The sequence below is a fragment of the Sapajus apella genome, unplaced genomic scaffold, assembly GCF_009761245.1.
Source record: "Sapajus apella isolate SASKATOON/1434 unplaced genomic scaffold, GSC_monkey_1.0 scaffold71, whole genome shotgun sequence".
Lineage (NCBI taxonomy): Eukaryota > Metazoa > Chordata > Mammalia > Primates > Cebidae > Sapajus > Sapajus apella.
Window position 1 is genome coordinate 2,661,555 of NW_022437011.1, and position 18,640 is coordinate 2,680,194.

Genomic DNA, 18,640 nt, shown 5'->3' on the forward strand with positions numbered 1-18,640 from the left:
AGAATTGCCTGAACCCAGGAGGCGGAGGTTGCGGTGAGCCGAGATCGCGCCATTGCACTCCAGCCTGGGTTCAGGCAATTCTCCTGCCTCAGCCTCCTGAGTAGCTGGGATTACAGGCACGCACCACCATGCCCAGCTAATGTTTTTGTATTTTTAGTAGAGACGGGGTTTCACCATGTTGACCAGGATGGTCTCGATCTCTTGACCTCGTGATCCACCCGCCTCGGCCTCCCAAAGTGCTGGGATTACAGGCTTGAGCCACAGCGCCCGGCCAACTTTACTTTTTTCTTTCTCTTACTTTTTGAAGAAATAAAACATCACAAACATACTTAGGGGCCCCTGGATATCTCTTTCCAATCTCATTCCCCTTCTCTCTCCACATAATCACTTTCATGAATTCAGTAGTTATGTGCTTTTACTACATATTCATAAACTCACAATCATTACAAGGAATTGTTTTGCAGACTTTAAAACTTAGACAAAATGATATCATAATTAAACTTTTTTTTTTTTTTGCTAAATATTATGATCTAAGATATATTCATGTGGATAGATGTAGCTGTAGTTCTAACATGCTATCCCTCCCAACAAGGAGAAAGTGGGTTTACATCCTTAAAAACTGCTGATGGTTGGATTGTTGGGTCGTAAAGGAAAAAAATACAGAGAAATGTTTACTGTTTAGTCTTCTGTTTAAAGTTGAGCACGGTGGTGGGTTTGTAGGAGCAAAGAGAGATTGAGAGAGGAGAAATGAGGGTGAATTCTCATTTTCAGCAAGCTGTTTTAAGATGTTTCCCTGATCAGAGGCCTGAGACTTTAGAGTTCTGAGGTCAGGTTAATGTAGTGAAAATGGTAAGGTCTGTATCCATGGATTTGGATGGCCTCTGGCTCTTTTGCTAACTTGCTGTGTGATCCCAGTAAAATCCTGACTCCTCTCTGGGCCTTAGTTTCTCAACAGTAAAACTGGGAGTGGAACTAGGTGATCTTTCAAATCCCTTCCTTCATTCATTTTCTGCAATTCTTGCTTCTTCTCCACCTTTATCCCTCATATTTAATATGCAAAGATGCCTTCTCTTTTCTTGTTTTAAAATACAGCCTCATTCACTACATGCCCCCACTTCTCATTGCCAGGATCACAGCCCATATTCTGGCACTCACATCCCTGGATTTTCATAGCACCTTTTCAGCTGGTCTCCCTGCCTATTGTGTTTTTTTCTCTTGGTCTTTCCCATGTTATCCCAAGTAGAACTTTTTTACTTTTGTTATACCATTCCCATACTCAAGAACATTTCACATCTCCCAATTGCTTACTGTATCCATTCTGAATGCCCCTGCCTGCCTTAAAGTACTCCCCCATCTTGACCCTACCGTACTTATCCATTTAGGTCCCACAACCACCCATCTCCCTGGCATGTGCAGGGTGGCTTCTACCATGCCATGTGTGTACAAAGCTCATTCCCACCCTATCCTGTTTTCCTCCCACTTAAATACATCTGCCAAGGACATAAAAAGCAAGCCATCAACTGGGGAATCATATTCAGAACAAGTATATTAATAAAAAAGCTCTTACAACTCAATAAATGATAAGACAACCTGATAACCATTGCAAAATGTTGGAATGGACACTTTCATATAAAAAATATATGGATGACTAATAAGCATGTGAAAAATGATTAATGTCATAAATCATTAAGGAAATGCAAATGGAAACAATCTGATAAAATGGCATACCTCTTAGAATGGCTCAAATTGAAAAGACGGATAATATTAAGTGTTAGTGAGGATAAGGAGCAACTAGAACTCTCACACACTGCTGGTAGGAATACAAAATGTTATAACCTCTTTGGAAACCAGTTTGACAATTTACAAATAAATCTTAATGTTTTTCTGAATTGAGTGTTAGTAACTTTTTCTGATCAATAATAACAAAAATAAAACTAGCTTATATTAAAAGCAATTTATTGATTAATAACTGAAAGTCCAAGTTTTTTTTCTTCAGATATTGCTAAATCAAGGTGTTCAGATGATATTATCAGAAAGCTATCTTTCCTAAGCTCTGTTTGTGTGAGCTGGACTCAATGTCAAATGGGCTTTCTCTCTGTGCTGGGCATCACAGCTCCAGGCTATTTTATTCATAGTTTCTGGTGCAGTGAAAAGAAATCTCTTCGCTAAGTGTACTGACAAGGGTCCTAGAACTAATTCCCATTGGCTTAACTTTGATCATGTGGCCATGGCACTGTATAACCCATTTGGATTATGCCTGAATCATGTGCTCACTTTTGGAGCTAGGGAGGGAGTCACCTCCACATAGACTGGGTTCACATGGGTCACATGGCTAATGATGAAGCCAGGGTTTGAGTCCAGGACTGTCTGATTGTTGCATATCCTTAGCCACTTCTCTACCTGCCTTCAGTGTTAGAAAACAAATGCATGCTGATTACAGAATATGTGAAAAATAGAGAGCTTGCTTTGGCAGCACATACACTAAAATTGGAAAGATACAGAGAAGATTAGCATGACCCCTGTGCAAGGATGACATGCAAATTTGTGAAGTGTTCCACATTTTTAAATAGATAATAGATGGATGCTGGGCTAAATACCTAGGTGATGGGATGATCTGTGCAGCAAATCACCATGCACACGTTTACCTATATAACAAAACTGCACATCCTACACATGCACCCCTGAACTTAAAAAAAAGTTGAAGAAAAACTAAAAGAAGGGTGGAGGAGGGACTTTATCATTCAAAAATGTCAATGTCATCAGAGAAAAAAATGTCACTAAAAAAAGCGTATGGAAATGTTCCAGATGAAAGGAGGCTAAAGATATTTAACAACTAAATGTAATACTTGACCCTAGACTGCATTCTATACTGAAGAAGAAAATATAATAAAAAGAATATTACTGATATTACTGGGCCCATTGTCAAAGCTGGAATTTAAATAGTAAAGTATTAATATTAAAATAATGATTAATCAGCAGCCTGTATTGTTAGTAGATTGTGTTGTTTATCATCTTTAATATACAAAACCTTTATCTTTCAAGAACTGGTGTTTCAGTAAAATAATATTTAAATGTGACTACAAAAAAGAAAAATAGAACATTTGGAAAGTAGATGAAAACCATCAAAAAGATTGTTAAAATGACTTAGCAATAACTACTATAGACCTTTTGGTTTATTTTCTTTCAGTTATTAAAAAAATCATACATTTTTTTCTAAGGTAATTTATCCTGTATAACAATTTTTTGTTGCCTTGAATCATCTCTGATTCTTTATCACGGCCCAGCTCAAGTTTTCAAACTTCTTCATGTTTGAAACATATATAACTCCACATGTAAAAGAATTATGTGAACGGTCAAACCATGTGTAACTATTGGCTGCTTTTCCTATTATAGAATACATTCTAATTTTCCACTTCCTTATTGTTTCTCCAAGAGCTGCCCTTCTAGCTCATGGGATCCAAGGCCTCTGGTGAAATGGCTTGAGCATTCTCACATTCTAGAAGACATCAGAAATATCCAAAGTGCTAATTAAAAATGCACACCTCAGGGCTCTGCCGCTAGATGTTCCAAGGTATAGTAGATAGAGAGGGGCTCCAGGAATATTTTAAAAATTCAGCTTTTCATAAAAATTTACCACTAACTCATATACACCATAAAGTACTATGCAGCTGTAAAAAGGAATGAGAACATGTCTTTCACAGGACATAGATGGAGCTCGAGGCCATTATTCTTAGCAAACTAATTCGGGAACAGAAAACCAAATACCACATGTCCTCACTTATAGGTGGGAGCTAAATGATGAGAACTTATGAACAAAAAGAAGAAAACAAAAAACTCTAGGGTCTACTTGAGGGTGAAGGGTGGGAGGAGGGAGAGGAGCAGAAAAGATAACTGTTAAATACTGGGCTTAATACCTGGGGGATTAAATAATCTGTATAACAAACCTCCATGATAGAAGTTTACCTAGGTACCAAACCTTCACATGTACCGCAAAACCTAAAATAAAAGTTTAAAAAAGAATGTTGAGGTCAGTAAAGGCTTTAAGAGGATTTACAATTTTTTACCATTTATATAGAATTGTGCATGAAATCATGTGTACAGCGTGGTGAATTTTCACAAGTGAATATACTTATCGATATTGTTTTATAAAGTTGTAATTCATTCATTCTCATTGTTGTGTTGGATTTATTTATTTAATTAATTCTTTTGGGATGGGTCTTGCTACGTTGCCTGGGCTGGGCTTGAACTCCTGGCTGAAATGATCCTCTAGCCTCAGCCTCCCAAGTAGCTGCGATGGTAGGCATGTGCCACCATGCCTGACTTGCTGTAGTAGATTTAATTATATGCTATGTATACATCATTTACTTGTCCATTCTAGGTACACTGACATTTGAATTGCAGCCAAGTTTGTGTTCTTATAGATAGTGCTGCTCCTAATATTTTAGTGGATGTCTTTTGGTCTTAGTGCATGCATATTTTTAGCTTGAATCGACACTGTCGGTTTTCCAAAGATAGAACTTCAGTTTATTCTCACACTTGCAGAATATGGGTATTCTAGTTGCTCTATATCCTCACAAACACTTGACTTTATCTGTGTTTTATTTTAGCCAGTCTGTGTAGTTGTATTCCAGTGTGGTTTTAATTTTCATTTCCCTAATGAGGTGAAACAAATTTTCATGTATTTATTACCTGTTTGGATATTGTCTTTGGTGAGAAGCCTATTCAAGCCTTTTGCCCATTTTTCTGGTGGACTGGCTACCTATTTCTCAAAGATTTTTGGCATTCCTTATATGTTCTATGTTTTAGTTATTTGATGACTATACATATATATGGTCAATATTTTCTTGTACTCTGTCACTTGCTTTTCAGTCTCTTAATTGCATCTTTTGATTAATAGATGTTTCTAATTTTAATGTATTACAATTTATCCATTATTCCTTTTGAGGGTAGCACTTTTTCCATCCTGTTTAGGAAATCATTGGCAACATCAAGTAGATGTTCTTCTATATTTTCTATAAGTTTTTTTTGTATAGACATCTTTTTAAAAACAATTATCTAAAAAATTCTGATACAGACATTCGCAAGTCATATTTTGCAAAACCTTGCAATTTTCTGCTCTAATCCTCACAAATCCTTACAAAGCTTAAAAACCCTTTCCCCAAGCTAAGGTCTCCATCCTTGACTTCCCTTCTTCAAGGTGGGCTCACCTCACAAACCCTTATTGTCAGGCTGTTGTGTTTTCACAGAGAAGTCTACAGTAGGAATACACTTGCAAACTTGCCAGGCCCAGGCATAAATGAATGACGGAATAGGGTGGGGACCATGGTGGCTGGAGAACAAATGCCCTGTAGAGGAACAGCAACCACTCGGCCCCAGCTAATTGTTGTCATATGACAATGAGGCTCCTGGGCTACGGATCTGCCATGTTTCAAAACAAATCCAAGCATCTGGGTTATGTGAAACATGTCAATTTCTGAATGATGTCAAGCAGTTCAAATTAAAAATTCACTGTGTGGGCCTGAAAAAATAAAGAGGATATTTGTGAGTTTGCTGTAGTCTATGGTCAAACTTTGTCCCAGGGAAGCAGGCTGCCACTCCAAGTGTGGTCCTGGGAGCAGCAGGAGGAGAATCACCTGTGAACATATCAGAAATGCAGAACCTCAGCTTTCAAACACTGAAGGAGAATCATCATTTATCAATATCCATAGGTGATTCATAGGTACAATAAAGTTTCAGAAGCATCAATGTAGACATATGGTTCTCAACACTGGCTCAAATTAGAATCTTTTGAAGAACTTATTAAAAAAAATCAATAAATCTGAACCTCTAGGGATGAAACAATATTTTAAAAAGGCAACCTAGATGATTCAAATAGGCAGCTGGGGTTCTAAAGCACTAATTTAGATCAGTCTTTCATTTATAAGTGGGGAAAGTGAAAACTCACAAAGTGGACAGGTGAAGTATCTTGCCCAAGCTCCCTGAACTCATGTATGGGAAGATTTGATTTGTGCTCATTCTCATTTCTCATTATTCCCAAGCCAGTGCCTTTTTTCTGCAGATGCTTTTGGTTCCTCAGGGCAGAACTGAAAAATGATCCTGTTTGAATATAGCTCATTGCTGCCAGATTTCCAGCTAAGCTGCTTAGCTTTCAGCATTGAACAGCTAACAAGATTTACTGGATGAAGAGCTGCTGGGCCCCTGCTTCTGCCTTTTCAAGCTGAAATCCACTTCATTCTTCCTGTACATTACCCAAAAACAGTGCTGATTGCTCCCACTGTGAAGAAATGGAAGGTCCTCAACTTGGGTGTCAAAATCTCCCTCCATAGGCACTAAATGGAGACACAAACTATTATCAGCAATATGAGCATTTAGGTTCAACATTAACCGGAAGTGAGTGTGACTGCTTCACCCATGTTACGTTGTCAGGCTGTCTCATTAGAAGCACAGATCCAGGATGCAAAACTTGGTAGGCATGTTTGGCTCTGATGCACAATTCTGTAAGCAAATTAAATGAGTGACACACACATAGTAGTTGAGCCAAGGTTCCCTAACTCTGCTTGTCAGGACCAGGTAATGCTTATGACATTCTGACTCCATGGTACAGTTCTTGAACAGGTTTGTGGAAAAAAAGACAGAATCTAACAACCCAAATTAATAGGTGAAGGACTTGAGCTTCCTTGTTGTACTTTAGGGATGACATAAAGGAGACCTATGTTCTACAGCAAATGTTTCTGACATTTCCCTCTGTATCTACTTCATTATGCTTAATAGCTGTACCATCTTCTTTCTTTTCAACTCTCTGCCATCCAAGTTTTCTCCTTCCCAGCTCTAGCCTGTGTCTTGATCGTCTTTCTTCTCGTTTTCACTCCACTTCTACAGTTGCGAAGACAGTAGCTTTTCAGAGAGTTGGAAAGAAAGAGATGCTTGACAGGATCCTATTTAATGTCCAGACAGAAGGACAGCTGGGGACAATCATACATTTCAGGGCCATTACAACTACACCCCAGTTATAACCCTAATGATGCCAGTGCCTGTCTTCACTCCAGCTCTTCCCTTCCTTGACCTCCCAGACTGCTGGGATTATCTACCCCCATTGAACCTTAAGCCTTGCTGCAGTCAGACCTGTGATGACCTGTGTAGGCTCAATGTATATTGAGCACCTTCAGTGTTCTAAGCCATGAAACTTAGTTTGATATGTGAATGGAGATCTGCTTTTTTAATAAGATGGGCATACCCAGACTGCTGCTGGATTGAGATAGCATGTATGACAGTTCTTTGATAATAGCTTAGATAATTATAAAGCAATGGTGATAACAATTAGAATTCTTCTATGCCACCAATCCTGGAAAAAAGTTGTCACTTGACCAGAACTACAGCCTTGCTTATAACTTGTTTTCAACTTCCTTACAGTCTACAAATGACCTTTTATTTCATCTTCTCCAGGTAAAGAAACTCCTTCCAAGGATCCAACTGTTTCAAGTGAGTGTGTAGCCTCATCTGAATACAAGGAAAAATGTTTTCTGCCACAGAACATGAATCCAGGTATCCAACTCCCAAAAATAAGCCCTATGCTTCCATGTCAAATATTGCAATAACCTCTTTATCTCCGCCATCTGAAGAGCCCCTTCCCTCTTTCCCTCTTGATGAAAAGATTTTGACTATGCTATTTGCTTGTTCACAAATCTTCTGTTGCACTCTATTGCCTACAAGATTAATTTTAACTTTCTCAAGCTGTCACTCAAAGCTCATCACAATCTGGCACTTATTAGGAGCTCCATACTTACTTGCTTTGTTAAAGAAAGTATGTCACAAATTAGATTTGAAGGTGTTGAGACATAGGGGTAATTACAAATATTTATATTCAACATGGTACCTCAAAGAGTTGTTCTTAGATTATTGGTGCTCAGAATATGTTTGATAAATAAATACATGGGCTGCATAGGGAGGCTCACTCCTGTAATCCCTGAACTTTGGGAGGTTAAGACGGGAGATCACTTGAGCACAGGAGTTGGGGCCCAGCCTGGGCAACACAGTGAGACCTCATCTCTAAAAAAATCAAAAAATTAACCAGACGTAGTGGCATATGCCTGAAGTCCCAGCTACTTGAGAGGGTGAGGTGGGAGGACTGCCTGAGCCTGGAAGTTTGAGCTGCCTCAGAATAAGTCAACAAATGAACACATGAATGATCAAATGAATACGTGGAAGTCACTTTTACATGCTATATGATATCTAACATAATACTTTATATATAGTAGGTTCTGAGTGAATATTTATTAAATAAATAAATAACTAAATGAATATGTGAAGTGAGATTAGCTTGAGCAGAAGGGCATCTGCATAAATCCTGCAGAAGCAGAAAATATTTTGAAATTAATGTGAAAAAAAATCTTATTCTTAATACACATCTCTCACAAAATTCCCTTTAAAAGACATTAATGATGTCAGCAAAGAGAAAATTGTCAGCAGAGGAAAGGTGCACCTGTGCTGAGCCCTGTACCAGAAACTCTGAGGACAAACCTGTAGACAGCTTGATTTCTGTTATACAGCAGATGGGACCATTTTAGAGGGCAATTCACGTGCCAAGTGATCCTCACATGTTTTTCCCATTTTTGCATGCTCATTGCTAGGTGGAAGTGCCCAAATCTCTATTTAGCTGATGGGAAACAGTCTCAGAGAGGAAAATGACTTCATCATGACACAGTTGACATATGATCAGGAAGGGCCTTGTTCAAAACCATGATGTTCCTTCACCCTCCATAAATATAGCTCTCCCTGTAATACAAAATATAGACTTGTAAAAAATATTAGAAATATGTAAAGGATCTGGACCATGTAAATAAATATTGCATACATGTCATACGGGGTTCTTTCTTTTCCCAATTTCAGACGAGATCGAGCATGTTTAGGGTGGTATGGCCATGGGCCCAATTTCAAATTCTGTCAAACTTCTTGGTTGACAATGAGAAAAACTTTGCCCTTTGTTTCTTGGTATTGTGTCAATCTGCTTATCTGTCTGTCAGCTTGGACCACCCTTGAAAAAAGCTGAATTACCATCTGTTGTTTCATGAATGCTGTAGGGTCAGCATTTTGCCTTATCAGTGCATGAAGGCCAGTGAACAAAGCGTATCTGCAGGTAAAACTGAACTGACCTCAGGCTGAACTTGTCCATCTTTCAGCATTTTCCACCCTGATGCTGTTTCCAGGAAGGTCACGGAGTGAGAGGGGAGATGGCTATAGCTGCCAACCTCTCCTTAATGCGGCACAGTTGCAGACAGTCAGTCACATATTATCACAATTACAGAACTGACTTTGAGAAGGATTCACCCATGACATAATACATTTCCTGAAAACTATATTGAGCTTGACTTCCTCCCTGCTTTAGTGATGCAGAGGGCACTGTAGGATCCCACTGTGGGCACAGAGTTTCAGCTTTAAGTATCAGTTCTCACGGTTGAGATCTTTACGTCCAGGTCTTTTGAGTTCCATACACGTGGATTCATGGGCAGTGCAAGGAGCTTCACACCAAAGGCCCTGTTTGTTAGGCAGCAGGGGCTACTCTAAGAGATTTGAACAGGGATTTTGGATCAGGGTTTGGAAGAATGGATGAGATGGGTTTGGTAGAAAGAAATCACAGAATCAGTTATTGCCAAGGTTAATAGGTATGATCACCTGAAGGCAGCCAGCAATGAGCAGTACTTGCTGGTGGGGAGAGGTGAGCAGGGGCAACAGCTAATGCTTAATGTGTTTACTGAATATTTAATATGTACCAGGCACTGAGCAAAAGGATTTATATGCATGATCTTATTAGGAAGTATTTTTTTTTGAGGCAGGGTCTTGCTCCATTTCCCAGATGGGAGTGCAGTGGTGTGATGTTGACTCACTGTGATCTCAGCCTCCAAGCAGCTGGGCTACAGGTGTGCACCACCATGCCCAGGCCACCATATCTGGCTACTATGTGTGTGTGTGTGTGTAAATATATATATATATAATATATGTATATATTATATATATAATATATATGCATATATTTTTTATATATATATATATATATATATATTTTTTTTTTTTTCTTTTGGATCAGAAGACAGGGTTTTGCCATGTTTCCCAGGCTGGTCTTGAACTCCTGAGCTCAAACTCTCCTCCTCCCTTGACCTCCCAAACTGCCAGGATTATAGGCATGAGCCACTGAGCCCGGCCTAATAAGCATTTTAAAACCCCTGTGGAACAGGTACTATAAAAACCATTCTGCTAATAGGAAAAATCATGCATAGAGAGGCGATTAATTGTTTAGGGTGGCACAGTTACCGAGGACATAGTCAAGCCTTGAGCCGGAGCCTGCATGACCCTTCCCGGGGCTTCATCTTTGCACCGTACCTCCTCCTAGAGCTCAGCATGCCATGAGACTACCAGATGGAAGGCGGGACGGATGCAGAGTGCTGAAGAAGAAGGGGTTGCATGAGATTGGAGCACAAGCCTAGGAGGGTCTGACTAGAACAAACACCCACATGAAGTTTATATCAAAGTCAGGTCATTTGGGAATGTCATAGAAGAGCTTGTTTGCAGCCACAGCATTTTCAGGACTTCTAGGTTGCAGACAGGCTTTTTAAAGGTAGAAGTCCACATCTGCCTTGTAGACTCAGGTCAGCAAAATAGGGGTCATCTCTGATGCGTGCTGAGGAATTTGCAAAGGTCCTGGCAAGTTGGGGCTGGAAGTGAGACCTCTGTGATGATCTATTCCAATGCCTTCTTGGTTTTTTGTGTTGGATAATTATTAACAGGATTGCTAATTACTGTCTAAAGAAGACACATTGCAAGTGCAATTATATGATGAACCTCCTCAGTGTGGCCTTTCTTGACAATACTATCCAAAGGCATCCCCTGCCTTCAAGCACTTCACCTCTCTGTCTCTAGACCCCATTAACTTTTTTTCAAAGCACTCTCCTCCATCTGAAATTATTGTGTTTGTAGAATTACTTGTCTAGTTACTCACTTGCCAAGAAGAACACAAGCTCCATCAGAACAGGACTGTTTTGTTCTCTGCTAAGGAGCCCGTAAACAGCTTCTAGCTTCTAGGAGGCTCTCAATAAGTATCTGTTAAATGAATATGCATTTTGGAGAAATTAAAGGTAGACTTTAATACATTAACTAATTATCCTGACAAACATTAATAATTGCAGTATCAGAAAAAACAGGTTAGAGAAAATGTATGCATTTTTGTGTAATGTACAAAATGTCTGTCTATTACATATGATAACTTTGACATATAAGAACATTTCCTTAAGTATGAATAAAGTCCTATTGATTCTAAACTTTCATACATCATTCACAGGGAGCAATGTATGTCCTAGCTGGTCCTGTGTCAACACCATTACATCAGTGCCAGACAGTGTAGGAATAAACCCCGTGCAAAGCAGAAATAACCAGTGTGAGTGCATCAACTGCTACGATTCCAGAGCCCTCCTGGGTTCAGTATGTGTTTTTCCTCTAGGAAGGACAATTTAAAGGGGTGCTCTGAGGAGTGTTAAAACCACTTTAATCTGTAACTAATGAGGATACCCGTTGAGGGTTCAGGTAAACATGTAGGGGAAACACTGTGGGTTTATCTAACTCTTTCTTCCTTTTTATTCCATTCCCGGCCTGATCCTTCTCTCTCTGTTCTCTTTAAGACCTGACACTCTCCTTCTGTGTAAAGAGCCGCTCGAGGAGGTGTGTAAATGGGCCCCTGCAGGAAGCTGCTCGGAGGCAGCTCTGGGCGTTGGAGAATGAGGACCAGGAGGTGCGCATGTTGTTTAAGGTGAGCGTGGGGAAACAGGTGAATGCTGAGCGCTGACTTGTGTCAGTCAGCTACAGGATCCCTAGCAGCTAAGACAGCATCTGGAAGCAAAGTAGGCCCTCGGAGAAAACATCTAATAGGTAGGCTGAATGAATGAAAGATTGCATACACATTCTCTGCACAGGAGTGGAGAGGAATTTGCAGGAACTCTGAATGGGCAACTTGGAGTTGCTGAGTCAGAGAAAAGTTGTTTTCAAATCTTCTATTAGTTGTGTGATCTTTGACAAGTTACTTAATCTATATAGAATGGGAATTGTTAAAATACCTACCTCATTAAGTATGCTTCTTTTCTAATGTGGTAATTTTGAATTCTTTTTTATATGTGATACAATATACATAACATAAAATTTTCCATTTAAATAATTTTTAAGTGTACAATTGACTATGGCACTAAGTACATTCACAACCTATCCACCTCCAGAAATTTTTCATCATCCCAAATTGAAATTCCATATCTATTGAACAATGACTCCCCACTATCCCCATCTCTCACCTCCTGCTAACCACTAAGTATATATTTTTAAAGTACCAAGGTTGCCAATAAAAAAACAATACCTTATAAGTATTTGGATTAGAGGAGGAAAAAACAATAAAGTAAATAAACCAATTTCTCATCTTTCATAGTAGGTGGATAATACCTTCATTTGTTAAAGCCAAGGAAGAAGGATATGATCAAATTATGTACAGTTTAGGACATACTATGTAGAAGAATGAAAGTCAGAAATGGAAAAAAGTTGTTTCAACTAGAGGTAGAGAAAGCATAATATTACTTTACATAATAAACTAATATGTTCCAGTTATTTTTTACAGTTTCTGCATGAATCTGGTACAAATCGAAGGAGAAAAGTGGTCTAAATGTCATGCAGCAAAAAAAGATAGTGTCTGGTTTTTCAGGGGGAAAAATGAGACTGTATCTGTAAAGAGCTTGGCATTATTTTTGGCAGTGATGTGTGTTCCATAAGTAGTAGCTACAGTTTTTTGAATTTTATTTTATTTTTAAAATACCTGGAATTCAGGAACTTGGAGATACTGGCTGCTGTTAGAACTGTAGTTTTCCTTTATTTTGAGTCTCATTTGGTATGGCAGGAGCAGGGTTGATTGAGAGAGCTGGTCTGCTGGACTGAAGCTTGAGTCAGACAAACTTGTGGGCTGAAGTTGAGGCCTGAAGTCAGCTAGATCGGAAATCTAATCAAGGCTCCGCAACTTACTCCCTGAAGGTGATGTTGGACAATTTACTTAACCTCTCTGTGCCCTGTCCTCCTTGAATATACAACAGGGAGAATGACGTTGTTGATTAGATCTAAGATGCCATTGATTATAAAATGCACTTATTTTATGTCCCTCCAAGGAAGAAAACAAATGCTAACAATTAAGGTTGATGACATACTTCCTAATCTTTTGGTTTAGGAGTGGTTAAATGTGACAAAAGCACATTCTGGAATGGACTAAATCCTGTCATTGCATTCTCTTTGTAGGGCTTTTGTGGGAGTTAAATGACATATTGGTCATAAAGCTCTAGGTGAAGTGCCAGGCATGTAGTAAATTCTCTGTAAGTTGATTTTTACCTACCACCCCTTCCCTGATTATGGGCTCAACATCCTCCAAGCATCTGGGGCCTCCTGGGGTCTGGTATGGCAGAAGGAACCCCAGAGTTCTGACTTTACTGAACTGGGGCTTTTCTTCTGGATTCTTCCATCTTCTTCTTCCTCTAAGTTTCCCTAATGATAGGACTCCAGGAGTTGGTACTGATGACAGGACCTGGCCTGGCAGAGGGATGTTCTGACCATCACTAGTTATAGTCAACTCTGGAGGCTTGGACAAACAACAGAGATTTAAGGGAAACCTAAGTTTGGGCACTGATTCAGACCTGTTTTTTTTTTTTTTAGATATTAAAATAAAGACCCAAGAGACTTATAGGCCTCCTCTCACTCTCCTTGTGAGCATGTAAATTGGAATGCCTTTCTGGGGGACGGTTGGGTGATTGCATTTTATGATTAAAAATATGCATATCCTTGCATTTCCAATTGTACTTCTTAGAATTACTTGTGTTAAAACAATTAAGAATGTGCACAAAGATTTAGCTATAAAGATTTTGGCCACAGTACCATTTTGGATACTAAAAAATGTAAAACAGAAAGAGGGACCCAAGATGGCCAAATAGGAACAGCTCTGGAGTGCAGTTCCCAGCCAGAATGCAGAGGGTGAGTGATCACCGCATTTCCAAACGAGTTTTTACTGCCCACAGACCAGGAGACTCCTGGGCGGAAAAGTGCCACAAGTCTCCAGCATGGCTGTTTCAGCTGGTGCAGCGGGTCACTGCACAAAAACCCACACATATCTGGGTGGTTGTTTCAACCGGTGCCTGGAATGCCTGGGAGACAGAGTCACCCATTCAACTGAAAAAAAGGGAGATGAAACAGGGAGCCAGGTGATCTGGCTCAGTGGGTCCCACCCCCACAAAGACCAGCAATCTGAAATTCTCTGGATTGAGAGTTTCACAGCAAGCACAGCTGGACCTGGGATGGTCCAGCTCTGTGGAGGTAAGGGTGTATGCCATTACTGAGGTAGTCCATCACTACCGAGACAGTCCATCATTACTGAGGCAGTCCACAATTACCAAGGCAGTTTGCCATTACTGAGGCAATCCACTATTACCAAGGCAGTTTGCCATTATAGAGACAGTCTCCCATTACTAAGGCAGTCTGCCATTACAGAGGCAGTTCTAACTATACCCCTATAAACAAAACTGCAAGGAAGTTCACGTGGCAGCTGGGCAGAGCCCATGGCAGCTCAGCAATGCCTCTGCTGGCAGACTGTGAGTAGGCTACCTCCTCGTCGGGCAGGGCATCTCTGAAAAAAGGCAGCAGCATGTCAGGAACTTATAAATAAAGCCCCACCCTCCTGGGACAGAGCACCTGGGAAAAAATGATGGTTATGAGTTCTGCTACAGCAGACTTAAATGTACCTGCCCAGCAGCTCTGAATGGAAGAATGGAGCTCACAGCTCAGCACTTGAGCTCCGATAAGGGACAGACTATCTCCTTAAGCAGCTCCCTGACCCCTGTATATCCAAAGAGACACCTCATAAATGGGAGCTCAGGCTGACATCTGGTGGGTATCCTTCTGGGACAAAGATAACAGAAGAAGAAACTGCAACCCTTACTGTTCTGCAGCCACCGCAGCTGATTCTCAGGCAAGCAAGGTCTGGAGTGGACCTCCAGCAGAGGGGTCTGACTCTTAGAAGGAAAACTAAAAAACAGAAGGAAATAACTTCATCATCAACAAAAAGGATGTCCACTCAGAGACCCCATCTGAAAGTCACCAACGACAAAGACCACAGACAGATAAATTCACAAAGATGGGAAGAAATCAGCACAAAACGGATGAAAACACCCAAAACCAGAATGCCTCTCCTCCTCCAAGGGATCACAACTCCTCACCAGCTAGGGATCAAAGATGGATGGAGAATGAGTCTGACGAATTGACAGAAACAGGCTTCAGAAAGTGGGTAGTTACAAACTTCTATGAGTTAAAAGAACATGTTCTAACCCAATGCAAAGAAACTTCTTACCTTGGAAAAAGGTTTGACGAAATGCTAATGGGAATAAACGGCTTAGAGAAGAATATGCAGGTATTGATCGACTTATGACCTATGCAACTTACAACCATTCGACTTTATGACCACAATCGCTAGCCACAACTGCTCCACGTCTGGCAGCGCAAACGTTGCCCAGCTGGGCATATGACAGTGTGGACTAGCTTCTGGCAGCACTACCATCTCCACGTGCACCATTTCCACTGTACATATAGCCTACTCAACTTACGACCAAATCGTGTTACGACCAGTCTGCCGGTCCCAGTCGTGGTCGTAAGTCAAGCACTAGCTGTAAATGAATTGATGGAGCTGAAAAACACAACATGAGAAGTTTGCAAAGCTTACACAAGTCTCAATAGCCGAATCAACCAAGCAGAAGAAAGGATATCAGAGACTGAAGATCAACTCAATGAAATAAAAAGAGAAGGCAAGATTAGAGAAAAAAGAGTAAAAAGAAATGAACAAAGTCTCCAAGAAATATGGGACTATGTGAAAAGACCTAATCTACATTTGATAGGTGTACCTGAATGTGATGGAGAGAATGAATTGAAGCTGGAAAACAGTCTTCAGGATATTCTCCAGGAGAACTTCCCCAACGTAGCAAGGCAGGCCAATATTCAAGTCTGGGAAATACAGAGACCATCACAAAGATATTCCTCAAGACGAGCAACCCCAAGGCACATAATCATCAGATTCATCAGGATTGAAATTAAGAAAAAAATGCTAAGGGCAGCTAGAGAGAAAGGTCGGGTTACCCACAAGGGGAAGCCCATCAGACTCACAGTGGATCTCTTGGCAGAAACCCTACAAGCCAGAAGAGAGTGGGGGCCAATATTCAACATCCTTAAAGAAAAGAACTTTCAACCTAGAATTGCATATCCAGCCAAACTAAGCTTCATAAGTGAAGGAGAAATAAAATTCTTTATGAACAAGCAATTGCTCAGAGATTTCATCATCACCAGGCCTGCCTTACAAGAGCTCCTGAAAGAAGCACTAAACATAGAAAGGAACAACCAGTACTGACCACTCCAAAAATGTACTAAATGGTAAAGAGCATCAAAACAATGAAGAAACTGTGTCAACTAATGGGCAAAACAACCAGCTAGCATCAAAATGCCAGGATCAAATTCACACATACCAATATTAACCTTAAATGCAAATGGGCTAAATTCCCCAATCAAAAGACACAGACTGGCAAATTGGATAACAAGTCAGAACCCATTGGTGTGCTGTATCCAGGAAACCCATCTCATGTGCAAGGATACACATAGGCTCAAAATAAGGGATGGAGGAAGATTTACTAAGCAAATGGAGAGAAAAAAAAATCAGGAGTTGCAATCCTAGTCTCTGATAAAATAGACTTTAAACGAACAAAGATCAAAAGAGACAAAGAAGGGCATTACATAATGGTAAAAGGATCAATGCAACAAGAAGAGCTAATGATCCTAAATATATACGCACTCAATACAGGAGCACCCAGTTACATAAAGCAAGTTCTTAACAACCTACAAAGAGACTTAGACTTCTACACAATAATAGTGGGAGACTTAACACTTCACTGTCAATATTTGACAGATCAATGAGACAGAAAATTAACAGGGTCAGATCTGGACCAAGCAAACCTAATAGACATCTACAGAACTCTCCACCCCAAATCCACAGAATATACATTCTTCTCAGCACCACATCACACCTACTCTAAAATTGACCACATAATTGGAAGTAAATCACTCCTCAGCAAATGCAAAAGAACGGAAATCATAACAAACAATCTCTCAGACCACAGTGCAATCAAATTAGAACTCAGGATTAAGAAACTAACTCAGAACTGCACAACTTCGTGGAAACTGAACAACTGGCTCTTGAATGTTGACTGGATAAACAATGAAATGAAGGCAGAAATAAAGATGTTTTTCAAAACCAACAAGAATGAAGACACAATGTACCAGAATCTCTGGGACACATTTAAAGCAGTGTCTAGAGGAAAATTTATAGCAATAAATGCCTACATAAGAAGGAAGGAAAGATCTAAAATTGACACCCTATCATCAAAATTGAAAGAGCTAGAGGAGCAAGATTAAAAAAACTCAAAAGCTAGCAGAAGACAAGAATATTAAGATCAGAGCATAACTGAAGCAGACAGAGACACAAAAACCCTTCAAAAAATTAATGAATCCAGGAGCTGGTTTTTTGAAAAGATCAACAAAATAGACAGACTACTAGCCATATTAATAAAAAAGAAAAGAGAGAAGAATCAAATAGATGCAATAAAAAATGATAAAGGGGATATCACCACAGATTCCACAGAAATACAAAGCACCATCAGAGATTACTACAAACAACTCTATGCACATAAACCAGTAAACCTGGAGGAAATGGATAAATTCCTGGACACTTGCATCCTCCCAAGCCTAAACCAGGAAGAAGTCGAAACCCTGAGTAGACCAATAACAAAGGCTGAAGTTGAGGTAGCAATTAATAGCTTACCAACCAAAAAAAGCCCAGGTCCAGATGAGTTCACAGCTGAATCTACCAGGCACACAAAGAGGAACTGGGACCACTCCTTCTGAAACTATTCCAAATAATCCAAAAAGAGGGAATCCTTCCCAAATCATTTTATGAGATCAACATCATCCTGATACCAAAACCCAGCAGAGACTCAACAAGAAAAGAAAACTTCAGGCCAGTATCCATGATGAACATAGATGCAAAAATCTTCAATAAAATACTGGCAAACCGATTGCAACAGTACATCGAAAAGCTTGTCCACCATGTTCAAGTAGGCTTCATCTCAGGGATGCAAGGCTGGTTCAACATAAGAAAGTCTTTACACGTAATTCACCACATAAACAGAACCAAAGACAAAAACCACATGATTATCTCAATAGATGCAGAGAAGGCCTTCAACAAAGTTCAACAGCCCTTTATGCTAAAAACTCTCAGTAAACTAGGTAGATTGACATATCTCAAAATAATAAAAGCTATTTACAGCAAACCCACAGCCAATATCATACAGAATGGGCAAAAACTGGAAGCATTCCCTTTGAAATCTGGCACTAGACAAGGATGCCCTCTCTCACTACTTCTATTCAATATAGTATTGGAAGTTCTAGCCAGAGCAATCAGGCAAGTAAAAGAAATAAAGAGTATTCAATTAGGAAAGGAGGGAGTCAAATGGTCTCTATTTACAGATGACATGATTGAATATTTAGA

The 18,640-nt window shown here is 39.8% G+C and overlaps 1 protein-coding gene and 1 non-coding gene across 2 annotated transcripts in view; both read left to right on the plus strand.

Moving 5' to 3' along the window:
• The window catches only part of SH3TC2 (SH3 domain and tetratricopeptide repeats 2), a 69,436-nt gene that overhangs the window by 3,521 nt on the left and 47,275 nt on the right, over positions 1-18,640 (plus strand). The window contains exons 2-3 of the mRNA XM_032250281.1: positions 7,444-7,542; positions 11,667-11,794. Coding sequence (XP_032106172.1) covers positions 7,444-7,542; positions 11,667-11,794 — 227 coding nt within the window. The remainder of the gene's footprint in view (positions 1-7,443; positions 7,543-11,666; positions 11,795-18,640) is intronic.
• LOC116531692 lies at positions 2,462-2,564 on the plus strand. The gene has a single exon (XR_004260523.1). It is a non-coding gene; the product is annotated as a U6 spliceosomal RNA (small nuclear RNA).